Raw genomic sequence first — 14,619 nt, 5'->3', positions numbered from 1 at the left:
TGGGGGTATATTCAATGGTCCCGACGATAGCTCGCTGTCAGTATTCAACAGCGTCCCCTTTGCTGGTTCTTTTCAGTGAGGTGGAAACGGCGAGTGCGGCTGTCAAAACAGTAAGGCTCGCCACAAAATGCAGCGTGCTCATTGCATTTGCAGTGAATCTCGCCGGTCCAGGGAATCCTCGCTATCCTCCGACGGCAAGGATTTCCCCGGAACATTGAATACAGTGATCGGCTGGTGATGGGGTTAGATGACGAGGATGGCTTGTTTTCGGCGATTCTCAATGAAAAAAAAAAAGCCATCCTTGCCATACAAACCCCCTCACCAGCGGCATTGAATATACCCCATAAATTATGTCTATAGTTTGCCAAGATTACATTTCTAATATCCATACTGCATAATTTATAATGTATCACAGAAAAACAGACTGTATCCTAATTATACACTCAATAACTTCAAAACATCACAGCAGCATTAAAAATGTAAGATTTGAGAAGATACTTTATTGTTAAATTAATTTCCACTGGGCATGTCTGTCATTCGGTATAACCGTACAATGAAACAATTTAAACAAAAATTATATATACTGAAAACACAACACAGTCCAAGAATGAATGATACAATAAGGAATTGGTTATCTAAAACTTAAAATTGGACTTGATGTTACCGTACTTTAAAACAAGAATTATAAACATACATTGGGTTTAACTACATATAAGTGCCACAAAACCTAAACACAAAGCACACCTTTGCATAAGCCTATAGGGTGGGAGAATCCCAGAAGTCAAATGGTAGGAAGTATGTTAGCTACAGTTACATAAATATTACACATGACTTGACCGTGCTCAGAAGCCCCAAGTGTGACAACAAGGAGGTCTGTGGGCAGGTATATACTGGCTTTATTTCTAAAGCTGCTCAAGAAGTACTCCAGTTATCTCTTATCATTTGCTGAAGACAGCATGGCAGGTTTTTGGTATAGTGATTCGTTAGCGCACACATATTCTGCAGCGCATTACAGAGAGTATTTAAACATTCACATCCATTCGGTATTCGATGCAGACACAACTAGGTTCTTCATTAACCATTGGCACACCAAAGGTTCAGAAGATTAACCAGCTTGGACCAATATTTAAGTTCAATGCTTAAATGTAGACATCATAATTTTATAACTGAGTATTTTGTTAATTAAATTAGAGATATCACATTGTACAAAAGCCTAAAATGGCCTATTTACCTATAAGTATGAGCGTTGAATAATTGGTCTTGCTGGAAGCAACCAACACTTTGATCCTACAACTTCCACATGTTCTATTCTCTGCATGATAACAGTCGGTGAGTTGGATTCTTTTCAGCTGAAACTCTTGTTTTGTTGTGTCTGATAGTAAACTAATAAAATGTCTTGTTCCGATAAAGACAAAAAGAGAAGCGGGTGCACGGCAATATACTTGGACTGGTTTTATATAAAGTGAGATGTTCCTTCTCTAAACACTTATGTAATGTTATTTACTGACACACTAATTCAAAAATATACAATATTTTCCAGATTATGTATTCTTCTATGTGTACCCTGAAGTCTCAGTGTACGTTTAATGGGTGAATGTGTAGAAAATGATTAACCATAGTCATACTAGCTTTTTCTCTTGGAAGATGGTTTACTGTACTTTCAGAGATTCCTTGAGAAACCACAGAGTATTTCTTTATGCAGAAGTGGGCTTGAGCCTTTGTTGTGTAATAACGCGTTTCATGTCCTCAATTCTAGGTGGGCAGGGAATGACCATATCATTTGCATTACCATGAATTGACTCCTGCACAATTCACATCGACATATTGTCATCCCCACAAGCGGAGGACTTCCAAATATTTGTCATAGATCATAAGATTTTGCCATGTGACATTTGCCGGTTTACAGGCAAACAGTAAAGGAAATAAAGCAGGCAAACTGGTAACTACAAGTGCTGAGAGTACTAACAGTTTATTTATATACTAAATGATCAGAGCCTTCCCATGAACAAGCCATATTTTTAGTTATTGGTAGATATAGGCATTACTATTACCAGTTATTTATGTAGCACACACATTCTGCAGCCCTTTACAGAGAGTCTTTGAACAGTCACATCAGTCCCTGCCTCAATGGAGCAATCTATATTCCCACATTCTAGGGTTACTTTGTACCCAAAGGAAACCAATGCAAACCCAGGGAGTTATGCTGGTAAATGTAGCTCCACAGCAGCTGTAATGTCACATGTCCAATGCCCCTAGCTCCATTCAGGGGTCAGAAGAAAGCACGATACAGCATTAACTTCCAACACATGATTGGGGGAAAAAAAAGAAGACTGTTTATGACCGTTGTTCCGGATCTTTTGGCTACCATTGACAGCCAGGTCTAATGGTTTCAGCAGAAGATCGCCAGAACAATTATCTGCCCACTGATTAAATTTAAATATTTTTAAAAAGTCCAGTGCTACGACATTTTAACCTGTAGGATTGGCAAGAAGCAGCCACGTAGCAAGTTGCTAAAATCAACACACACCTATCTGTCAACACAGGATCACAGGAATGAATCACCAAGGACCTGCAGCGCTGTTTTCATCAACTGATGTGGACCATAGGGGTTCTACTTAAACAGGATTCACTTGGGAGACAATCAACCTCCTACAAAAAAAAAAAAACTGGTTTTGTTTATTTTATCTTACATTATATTTAAAAATATGTTTTAAAAATTCACATTTGTTAAATAATCCCAAAATTGGTGACCTACATTATATAAGCGAACAAAAACATATGAAAATCCCTGCAGTATTCCTGAAATAGTAAATACAGAACTGTAATTCGCTTATGTGCCCTGTACACAAATAAATGAATTTTGCTTTTAAACCGCTGCCACACATTCACACAAGAAGCACTACTCACCAATTCTAATCAGCCTGACAAGGGTGTCGGGAGGTGGGGGGGGTCGCTCAAGAAAAGAAGGGTCCAGCCTCTTATAATACCTAGTAGGCTAGGGCAGGGAACCTCACCTAGCAAATAACTGATATACACTATGGCATGGCTATCTGTAATTGGCTCCTCCCCCCTTATAGCGAGCACTTCACTTCCCTGTGAAACAAAAGCCTACTATAGATGCAAAATGCCTGGGCAAGGTGGAGGACAGACGAGTGTCAATAGTATGAGCCGGCGCGATCCCGCACTACTGCACCAGACAAAACGGAGTACAATAGCAGCATTCAATCTATCTGGTCCTCACATAGGTGCTTAATATGTAGCTTATTCATATTTTGCTATTTGTGTACTCTGAGGCGGACCATTATGCTAGGGTTCCCAAACGGTGTGACATGGCACTCTTGAGTCCCTTTGCAGGGGAGCCCTGGAATGGTGGTCCATGACCAATTCAAAATATTTATAATGTATTAGGCAATTTGTAGACAGAAGTAAATCTTGTCCATTACCAATAACTAACCCGAAGGATAAGAGACAAAAATAAGTAAATTGTGGTTATTACTTTCTCCATGACAAACGTTTGATCTAGGGGTGCTGTGAAAAAAAAAATTCTCTAAATCTGGGGTCACTGATTTAAAAACAGTGTGGGAACCAATGTTCTAGGGGCATACAATGTGATGTGACCTTGGGGCACAGATGGCATACAATGTGATCTGGAGGCACATAATGTCAACATGGGACACTGTGTTGAATAGATTAACACAAGTGAAATGCACACTAATCTGGCTTTGTTTTTATATTTCAGCCTCCAGAAATAATGTATTTTTACTTATTTAAACTCTTTACCTACCAGGGAAGGATGAGATATGGGGACAAAGCGCCAACATTTTTGCTGCCAGGCTCAAGGCATCTAATAACAGCACTAGTATGCTGCTACATTTCTCGTATCCATACGCACCAATCAAAACAATATCATGTAAAGTGGGTTATCGCACTATTAACAGAGCTTTTGTCATTTAAAATGTACACACTTGTGCTTGTCTGTAAATATAAAGGATATGATTAAGTAAATGTTGGATACACAAAATTCAGTGTGTATCCCAGTGGTCTGTTGCATTCAGTGAGGCCAACACACTTTACAGAATAAAATAATCTAATCACCACATAGAGCATCCTGTTTTCACTATACTATGTCCAATTCTAAATCATTGGTTTTAAAGTTAAAACAAAAGTGTGGTAAAAACAATAAAAATTTATAAATAAAATATATATATATATATATATATATAAAAGCCGAGCTGATACCGATTGTATGCCTTTGGGGCAGAGGTTAAGAACCACAAAAAAACATATGTAGGTATAGAGCTGAGTTTTCTGCACTGGATTTTATTTCAAAGTAGTCAGTGAATTGGATTCGGTAGAAAAAAAAAAACAAAAAAACTCTTCCGTACACAAAGGCACATCCCGATGCCGACAAGATTTTGGTGAAAAGCAATCAAAACAGGTGTCGGCATCAGATGGTTTTTAATAGGCTGTCACTGTACCCATGGTATCTAGCTACCAAGCGAGGTTTTTTTCCGAGTTTGCATTGTTGCTTTTTTCTGATCATGGCGAAGGCTGCGGATGGTACTGTTAATTGCGGCCACACACGCTTTCCAGTCATGCCCGCTTTCCTTCAAATCAAATGTTGGGTAATTCATCTGTAGAAAGTCTGTAGAAATAAAGTACATGAAGACTAACAACTCTGCAGGTTGCACTGGTAGAGCAGTACACTTGTATGATAATGCATTCAGACGCACAGAAATAATAAGCTTGGTTATTGTCAAATATATGCAGAAACATAATATAAATGGTCATATAGGTTAAAATATTAGAAGACATTTTATATATAAAATATTGACAATGTCTGTACTTAAGGAAAATAATACAAATAATTAACGTTCAGTAAATCAGTTACTGCTGTTTTTATCATCACTGGTCCCTTACCTCGGTCCTCAAGTACCCCAAACAGTTCACATTTTCCAGGTCACCCGGTAGGTGCACAGGTGTACTAATTATTAACTGACACCCTGTCCCACCCTTTCTCCCTGACACCCTGTCCCCGCCCTTTTTCCCTGACACCCTGTCCCCGCCCTCTTCCTTACACTTTATCCCCATCCTCTCTCCCTGACACTCTGGGCTCCATTCAGACCCTTTCGCACGCCCACGAATTTGCAGCCCAAGCAATTAATCGAATAACCGGGCATGTGTGAGCCATCCTTGCAAACAATGGTGATTGACAGCTAGACTTTCTTAGCGGCTGCAACAGGTGGAAAACCATTCGATGGTGAGCAATTGTAGTTTTTCCCCTGTGGGCATGGCTATGAACGTATGCAGAGCCGTGCACAGGGGTGGGGGAGACTGTGGTAGGATGGGGTTTGTCTGAATTAGGCCCTTTGTGCCTGTCCTGTATCCCTGACACACTGTCCCTCTTGTTCCTTTCTCTCCCTCCCTAACAACACTGTCTCTTTCCCTCCTTCACTCTCTTCCTGGCACACTCTCCCTGACATGGTCTCTCTCTCTCTCCTTTGTTGAGGGGCTGACTAGGCCATCCCATACTCACCTGACCACCAGAAGTCTCCTCCTGTACCCATGTTGTTGGTCACTCCTACATGTGTGGCATGCTGTCACAAGGCTATGCGGTGGGCAAATGGGGAGCTACCACATCACGGCACCCAGGGGGCTGCATGGCGTGCTTATTGAACGAGCGCAGCTGGAAGCTCCAATCGGGCCTCGTTGCAGCCGAACCCATGGGAATCCGGTATTCCCTTACCTTTTTTTTCTCTTGCTACTGCTGCTCCGGTGCTAGGCCAAGACACCATTGTTTCCCCACTCCCTGTAGGTAGCAGGCATAGGCCCCATTGTGCTCACCCTGCATTCCCCCCTCACACCTTGTGCCCTCCCTCATACACCCTGCGTCCCCCTCACACCCTGTACCCCCTCTCACCCTGCGTCCTCTTCCACCATGTACCCCCCCTCCACGCATTTTAAAGTATACATATCGCTACATTCAGCACATATCAAGCAGTGTGTATGCCCGATATACGAGTGGCCAGGGTCACTGGCAACATCATTTGCCAAAATCTGATATCACTAGTGTCCTGCAGTATGCTAACGATGGTTGGAACATGATCGTTTTGTCCATTATCATTGCGCCAATTTGTATAGGCAATCCAAATTCCCATCGCTACAGTGTGTATCCAGCTTTAGTTACCCTTCAATAATATATTCAATAATACACATGCTTTCTTCTGTGCATAAAATATATTTGTTATTATGGATTTTAAAGAACACTATTTTGCTTAACTTCCATACTGGCACAAAGTTCAGAGACTGAAGCTGAAACATCTGCTACACAGCCAAAGGGATTTCCTACAAATTAGCATACCTCTTAATGCACCAATCATGTTGGTGTCCAACGGCAGAACACCACGCTCCAGGTTCCCATACACATTGCTCTTCACAAGAATATCCTCTGGGAAGAGATGCCTAATCAAATACCTAGCAGAGAGCTCCGGACGAGGCTTTCCTTTACCTATGTATATAACCGAGAATGGTAACTGCACATTCCTCCAGGGTTCACCAAAATGCTCTGTGGAGCAAAGAGAAGAAAGATTGATCATCACAGAAAGAGAAACTACATGGTCAATATTATTTGTACATCAAGTAAATGCATAACATGAAAAAAGGTTCTCATGATAAATGGGTGACACCACATTTTCTGGTACAGCACCTTCACTCGGTTTGTGACTTTAATGATGTAAAACACAACCTGTGGCCTGTGGAGCTGTTCTTCACAGTTTGCCGACCAGGGCACCTGTGGAGCTGTTCCCGGTGGTCCGTTGATCAGGATACAGGTGTGTGTGTGTGTGTGTTGGGTGGGCCTGATGGCGACGCAGGTGCTGAAAGGTTTAGGGGGGTTGGGCGAAGAAATTCATGGTGGGAACGCTACAGCTGCTAGGAGGCAGGTGGGGAGAGGATCTGATGTTTCCTTTCTGGTTCAGCAGCACATGGGTCTCAATGCAAAGCGCAGCCATTTTCTGACAGCGTAGAGCAGCCACACATTGAAACAACCAGTGAGTCTTTAGGGAGTTTGTTCTATCCACAGTCACAGAACAGTGAGATCATTGTTTGGGTTCACATTGCTTTGCCATGGCCTCTACGAGTAAAAAGCGTAAATAAATGGATCCTTCGTGTGATTTTAATGAAGTGGACCAATTTGTAAATTTTTGTGGTGATTGACGATAAGACAGTGTCGATTTGTCATGAGTCAGTATCGGTATCAAAAGAATACAAGATAAAACAATATTATGAAAAAAACATGCCTCCATGTTCCATCACCACAGAGGCTGGCTTCATTTGAATAAACAAAACGATCTCTAAAATGACCTAAAACTCCAGCAGTGTATGTTTAAATGGCATATGGAAGAGGGCAAAGTGTGTGTCAAAATGAGTTATGTAAAAGCGGAGAAAATTAAAAAATAAATAAATTTAAAAAAAAAAAAAAAAAAAAAAAAAAAAAAAAAAATCGCTGCTGGGGAAATTATTTACTAAAAAATTTATGGTTTAAAAAATTGAGTTTGTCTAGCGTAACTAACTGTAGACCTTGCCAATGAAGGAGCATTAAAAAAGAAGAAACACAAAAAAAAAAAAAAAAACACACAGATGTGAGGTATACAGCACAATTGGCTACCTTTGTCTGTAGCATTTATCTACACTTCAATATGCCAAAAGAGCTGCTAGTGCTTGTACCTATGATGGGAATGACAAAAGCCACTGAAATTCTAAAAGCCACCAAGAAAACACACCAGAAACAGAACTACAAGGGAAAAAAAATCTAGTCCAGTACAACTGTTTAATCCACCAGGAGAGCTTGTGTGAAAACTATTGGATTTGAGAACGTCATTAAAAGTTATTGTGTCTGCAGTCAATTTTATTACGGCATGAGGAATTAATCATTCTTATGTCCCAAGAGTTTTTAACCCAAGTGTGCCAAGCGGATCATGGCGTTGTGGTTAATCATAGTAACATGCATTGGTTGAGCAGAGGTAAGGTTCTTAAGAGTCTTTGACTTAAGGAGGGAAATACAGCAGTTCATGCAAACCAAGGGACAGCTGATAGTGGCATTTAATGCCCTGAAGTGGATTACAGACTTTGCCTTTTTAGTGACAGACACCTCGCATATGAATGACCTAAATAAGCGATTACAATCCAAGGATCAACTGGGACATTTTAAGCTACTCGCTGAGAACAACTGTTTGTCTCCTGTTGATCACGCTACAAAAGTAGCCATGTTGTGAAGAGAGTTCGAAGAGACATTTAGTAATTTCTGTATTAACAGTCTTCTTTTGTTTTGTTTTCAATGGCTTTTATGGTCAATGCTGCCAAAATGCCAGACTCTGTACAAATGAAGCTGCTTGATCTCAAAACAACTGATCTTTGTGAGAAAACTCAAAACAACTGATCTTTGTGAGAAAAACTCTTCAATGTGCCCATGTTTACATTTTACAAAAACGACATTTCTCCAAACTAATTTTCGGTCATAGGCTTTGAAGATGTGTGCTTGGTTAGGAAGCACATACTTATGTGAGCAATTTTTATCCTGGATGAAGCATGTGACGTTCAAGACAAGGAGCTCAGATTACAGACCAACATTTTGAGAACACTCTGCGAAAAGCAACCTCCAACGGGGGGCGTGGCTTCGGCAGACATCTGAGCAGACGCTCTCTCCCACTGCTTCCCACTTCAGTCATCCTGCTTGCCCATCCTGACGCTGCTAAACCATACCTAGCCGCCTGTAGTGGTGGGGGAGGCCTGCTAGCACACTCCGGTCGCCTTGGGCATGGGATAGAACCACCCGCTGCTGAGATACCCGGCCTACTGTGACATAGCTCCGGGGCGGAGGTTGGGTGCCGGCGCCATTTTGCTGCTACTCCTGCTTCAAGGGGGCACCGATCGCCGGAGCTCCCGGCCCCTGGGCTCCTGCTCCGCTCCCTCTCCAGGTCAGTGGCTTGCTGCATTGATGCTTTGCGCGTCCCCGGCCGGCTACAGAGCTCAGTCGCATTCTGCCACCCGAAAAAGCCCAGCTGAGTTGGGGAAGAGGCCGTTGCCATCTTGGAAAGTGCAGGTCCGTGCCTGGCCTGCACAAGCCTGCAGCACAGATCTACTGCACAGTGCTGTGGTGGGAAGGGGTTGTGGCCATCCTGGCATGTGAGGTGCTGCCTTTAAAGGGTGACAAAATACATCCCCTGCTCATACTAGCCTAGAGCTGCCTATTCTTTACTGTGGCATTGTTTACAACCCTACACTTCAGTACTATCCTCTGGGACACTTGGACTCTGGTCTGCATTCCAGGAGGCATTCCATATTATACATTCTGGCTGAATGTGGTGTGCTAGCCACCACTAACCTGCCTTTGCTGTTCTTCTGGAATATACATCTGATACACTATTTTAAAGATGTCTGAGTCTCTTCTACTAATACTTAAAGCTATTACTGCTTCTACACAGAGGATCCTCGCTACATTTGAAAAAAACAACATAGCTTCTTTACATCCTGGGACTCCGGTGCTGATCACACCATTGACCAATTTGGATCTACCCTGTCACGGCATTGCTACATTTACCTGCTAATATTTTAGCCCCAGACCCTGTAAGCTCTCTGAAGATCCAACGTACGGCTTTGCTGACAGTACTGGAACGAAGTAATTTATTACGCACACAATGCTTATTCATATCTCTACGTTCCTGGATGGAAGGGCTCTGCTTGGATTTTTTGCCCCAGTACTACAAGCTCATTTTTGAGTATTTTGGGGTGTATGATGGAGGGGCTATTATTTTTGGGACTATTTGTCTTTGTCTCACTATAAATACTCTCTATGCTGAGTTTTTTTGTGGTCTAATGTTCTTTCTGTAATATGTGATTGTTATATACTAAATATTGCAGAGGATATTTGCTTTGGATTAGTTATGGCGGTTGATGGCCGCCGGGTCATATCCTATTCTGTCCATATGGTTACTGACCGTACTTTGATGGGGTGGCTAAACTTTTATGCTGCTGTCCTATCTTGATGGTATTTAATTGGCGACTAATGGGTCACTGCCCCCACTAGTTCATATCTCCTATATCCGACTGAGGATAGGTGGGAAGGGCTTTTATATAATAGTTTACTACTACATCCTGCAGTTCGATGTATATTGTAGCGCTGCTGCTATATTCTGTTAATATCTATCTGGTGACTATAAAGGTCACTGCCCCTGCTAGTCCTCGTGTCTTTTATCAGTTTGTGTCTCTATTGGGCGGAGGGGGGGGGGGGTTAGGTTAGTTTCTGTTTCGGCTAGATTAGCTACCATAGCTTAAGGCCACTAATCTGCCTTCTCCTGTAATTCATAATACCTAGAGGGGAGGGGGGGGGGGGGGGGGGGGAAGGAAGGATGTTTAGGCTATAGTCTTAGTTAGTATAGTTAGTTGAGTAAGGGATATGTTAACAGGGCTCCAGGTATACCTAGGTTGGGGATAGGTCATACAGGGTGGGGGGTTATGGGGAGGTTTGTATTGGGCTTGTTGGGATTTTTGTTTTGTAAATCAGGGGTAGCTTAGGTCTAGAGGTTTGGCATTTGGACGTACAATATTTTGTTCCTCCCATAACTTGGGGCCTATGTATACAATTGTTTTCAACTACAATTTGCTGTGAGAAGATTGTGTGTACGGGTGGTGCTATATAACACTTTGACATCATATTCTTTTATCCTTGAACCTGCCGGCTCGATTGGCCCCCTCGGGCATTGGCTGTTCTTATCCTTTACATGTAATACTACACCAAGATGTATTGCTAACCCTGATACGTTGTGCAATCGTGATTTTTATTAATATCTCTGATATATGTAACTACTAAACTGCGACACATGTATGCCCTATCTGTACCCACTGTTATAATTGTTATGTCCAACTGCTATGCTTGCTCATGTTAAAATTTCAATAAAAATTACTGAATTAAAAAAAAAAAAGGTACTCTTTACCTAGAACGGCGCCCATCGCGGTGATCGCGACATCGCGGGCAGCACATAAACGGCCGCGACGCGATGCCCGCGATCACCGCGATTTTCCCATAGGGAACAATGTTAAAAAGCTTAATTGACCGCGATTTTGCATTCAATGCCTCAATGCCCGCGATTTTCCCATAGGAATCAATGTTAAATGGGCAACAGAGCCCAAATAGCCCCAATTAACCCTTAAATGTCCCCCCAATCCACCGAGCCCGAAGCGTGGCGAGCGCAGCGAGCCCCGCGAGGGGACGCGGATACCTTCACAGTTATACGCGTCCCCTCGCGGACTTCACAGGTGTCCGTGGCGACGCGGACACCTGTGAAGCCCGCGAAGGGACGCGTTTACCTGTGAAGGTATCCGCTGCGCTCGCCACGCTTCGGGCTCGGTGGCTCGCTGCGCTCGCCACACTATTCTATTCTCAACTCCACGCCGACGTGGATAGTAGGGCATGAAAAGGTCGGAGGACGCGTACCGCCGCCCCTCGCGGGCTCGCTGCGCTCGCCACGCTTCGGGTTGGCGTGGATCGTGGGGTGGCGTACAAAAATTGGGGGGACATTTAAGGGTTAATTGGGGCTATTTGGGCTCTGTAGCCCATTTTACATTGATTCCTATGGTAAAATCGCGGGCATTGAGGCATTTTTAAGTAAAATCGCGGTCAATCAGGCTTTTTAACATTGTTCCCTATGGGAAAATCGCGGTCATCGCGGGTACCCGATTTTGATGTACCCGCGATTTACCCGCGATTTTTTACCCCCGACGCCCGCGATTCTGATCGCGGGCGCCGTTCTAGGTAAAGAGTACCAAAAAAAAAAAGAAAAAAAAAAAAGAAAAGCTACCTTCAACATTGAGATGCTGGCCAAGCAAGCTTCGCACCGACATGAACATATTATTGAAAAAATATAATAAAATTATCTTTTGAAGTCTTCATTATGGCCTTATTAGTCTGGAAAAGGTCTTACATGTAGCTTAGTGGCCCTCAGGTTTTGTTGAATTTTAATGTGGCCTACATGGTTTGAAAGGTTTGAGACATTACCGTAAAAGATAAAAGATTTTTGGTCCTGATCTGTAAAATCCTTTTTTCGGAAGCAAAGGTGGATACTGGGAACCGTGGGATATCCTCTGGTCTGGAGGACCGGGCACCAAGGAGATTACATTTCTTTGAAAGAGTGCAGCCGTAGTGGTTCTTCCCTCATATCCCCTTCCTGTCCCCAGACACCACTGATTTGGAAGGTCTGGATACCATGCTCTTCTCGGCCAATTTGGAGCTATTAGGATCACTGTTACCCTTTCTTGCTTTAGACATCGTAGAAGACGTTGAAGGAGTGGCACCAGTGGAAAGACAGACATCGTTTGGAATGGCTACAGAGCTGAGAGGGCAACCACAAGGCAAGCTAGTGGATCCCTTGTCCTTGACCCGTAGGCGAGAAGCTTCTTATTGCGACACAATGCCTTCAGGTCCACCTGAGGACAACCCGGAAAGAGAGACCATTCCCAGGAGTGAATCCGTTGGCGGATCGGAAAGTCAGCCTTACAATTTAATATTCCTGGAATGTACACCGCTGCAGTTGTCCAATTGGATTCGTACCATCTGTCGCGGAGCAGTGATTCTGCATGGCATAGGGCACAATAAATGGCTCTCAATTCTAGGATATTTATTGGAAGCTTGGATTCTTGGGTTGACCAGCGGCCCTGTAAGGAGTGGTCCTCCACTACAGCCTCCCATCACTGGAGGTCAGGATTATCCATGAGTGATTGGGAAAAAAAAGCATCCCTTGGAAAGGTTCGATGACCGGAGCCACCACAAGATGGAAAGTCGCACCTCTTGAAACAGAAAAAACAGTGTCTTGATGCTGAAATGTGAGTAGTTCTATTGAACAAGAAGCACCAGCTGAAGAGGACGGGAATGGAACTGACCAAATTTTACCATCGGAAAACAGGATACCAATTTTCCCAGTATCTTCATGCACGGATACCGATGTTGAAGAAACGAATGAAGCATTAATCCTTCCGTTTGCCTTGGGGTAGGAAGAACCGCTGAGAAAATGTGTCTATCCGTGCCCCCGATAGACACAATGATGCAGGTCCAGGTTGATGCTGCTGGAACTAAACTGGATGTTCTCCAATTTATCAGCCAACCGTGAGATTGGAGGAGGTTGATCAGCAGATGCCTTGTATGTGAAGCTGAGCCGCCATCACCCCCATGACTTTTGTAAATACTCTTGTGGCTGTGGATAGTCCAAATGGCAGGGCCTGAAACTGGAAGTGGGTGTCCCTCACCGCAAATCGCAGGAAGCACTGGTGATCTTCCCGGATCGGAACGTGAAGGTACGCATATTGGATGCGCCGCTGCTAGCCGAGAAGCCAGCTCCTTCATAGCCGAGGACAGTGAAACCGCTCACTCTGGTTTAACAGGAGGCAGCGCACCAGAGGGCCGCGCAGCTGGGGGCCCCACTGAGCAATGCTCACAGAAGCCATTATGGTCCTGATCAAGGCATGAAAATGTTTCTTTACACGAAGAGCATGTGTATGCATGAAGCGCTGGAGCAACACCCTTTAAGCTTCGCCGATGCCCCCTTCACAGACATAGCATGGGTAACAATAAACAAACAATCTCACACCCAGTCACACAGAATGTAGTGAGTAATAGAAATATAGAAAGAGCTGTATACTATGCAGTAGTAAAAAAATATATAGTGTAGTATACACTGCTGCTGTAATAAACACAACAACACGGGCCTGTTTAAGAAAACAGCACACCAGCAAAATAATAAAGTAATTAAAATAAACACACTGAATAAACTGCAATATTTCTAAATACAGTTTTTCTAATAAGCTAGAAGCGCTTTTCTCCATCTGCACAAATATATGAGATGTGAGGGCAGTTTAACCTGAACCTAAAGACAGGTAAGGTATGGGGGCGACTGCACAGCTCCTCTCCATCAGAACTGTAGCTGTAAATGGCCGCTGTGTAAGCAGAAGGGGGAGAAGAGCTTGCCTCTGTAGGAAACCACTCTGCCCAGTATTCAATGCCTCTGATTCGCAACATTTTACAGCGAATCAGGCAATTCGCCGGGGTTACGGCGAATTTTCTCACAGAAAAATAAATTCGTCCTATTCAATGGACACAATTCGCTGCAAAAAGAAGAGCGAATGTCTGGCGATTCGCTGATTGCGATTCGCCGGTGGTTTTCAATGGGGTTTTTAGTGGAATTCGCCCAGAGTGTATTCAATGCTAGGATGGCGAATTGCTTTCTCCCTGATTTTTGCCATGATTCGCTGTTTTGCATTCGGCATCTTTTTTAGGTGAACAGGAAAGTGATCTTTTGAAATAAAGGGTTTTGCGGGGGAAGTTTGGTGTAAAAAAAAAAAAAAAAATCAGATTTTTTTTTTCTAAGAAGGGGAATGCTATTTGTAATCATGTGCTTAAAGCACATAAATATATAATTAATTTTATTTAAAAAAAAATTTACATTTTTTTTATACACTTTGGCCAGCAGGGGGCCGGGAGCCGAGAGCAGCTCATTAATATTCATTTATTCACTGCACTCTGGTCCCAATCATTACAAATGCACGGTTGGGAACAGAGTGCAGCGGCTGATG

The 14,619-nt window shown here is 43.2% G+C and overlaps 1 protein-coding gene across 2 annotated transcripts in view; it reads right to left on the bottom strand.

Annotated features, from left to right (window-relative positions):
- Window positions 1-471: 471 nt before the first annotated feature.
- The window catches only part of BEND2 (BEN domain containing 2), a 43,925-nt gene continuing 29,777 nt past the window's right edge, over window positions 472-14,619 (bottom strand). For both annotated transcript variants that reach the window (XM_083173953.1, XM_083173954.1), the window contains exons 10-11: window positions 6,362-6,565; window positions 472-4,645 (exon numbers count right to left, since the gene is read on the bottom strand). In XM_083173953.1, the coding sequence (XP_083030079.1) occupies window positions 4,488-4,645; window positions 6,362-6,565 (362 nt within the window). In that variant the 3' untranslated portion in view covers window positions 472-4,487. The remainder of the gene's footprint in view (window positions 4,646-6,361; window positions 6,566-14,619) is intronic.

Source organism: Crinia signifera, chromosome 2 (assembly GCF_055691185.1).
Source record: "Crinia signifera chromosome 2, ASM5569118v1, whole genome shotgun sequence".
NCBI lineage: Eukaryota > Metazoa > Chordata > Amphibia > Anura > Myobatrachidae > Crinia > Crinia signifera.
This window is presented reverse-complemented; position numbering and strand designations above follow the sequence as displayed.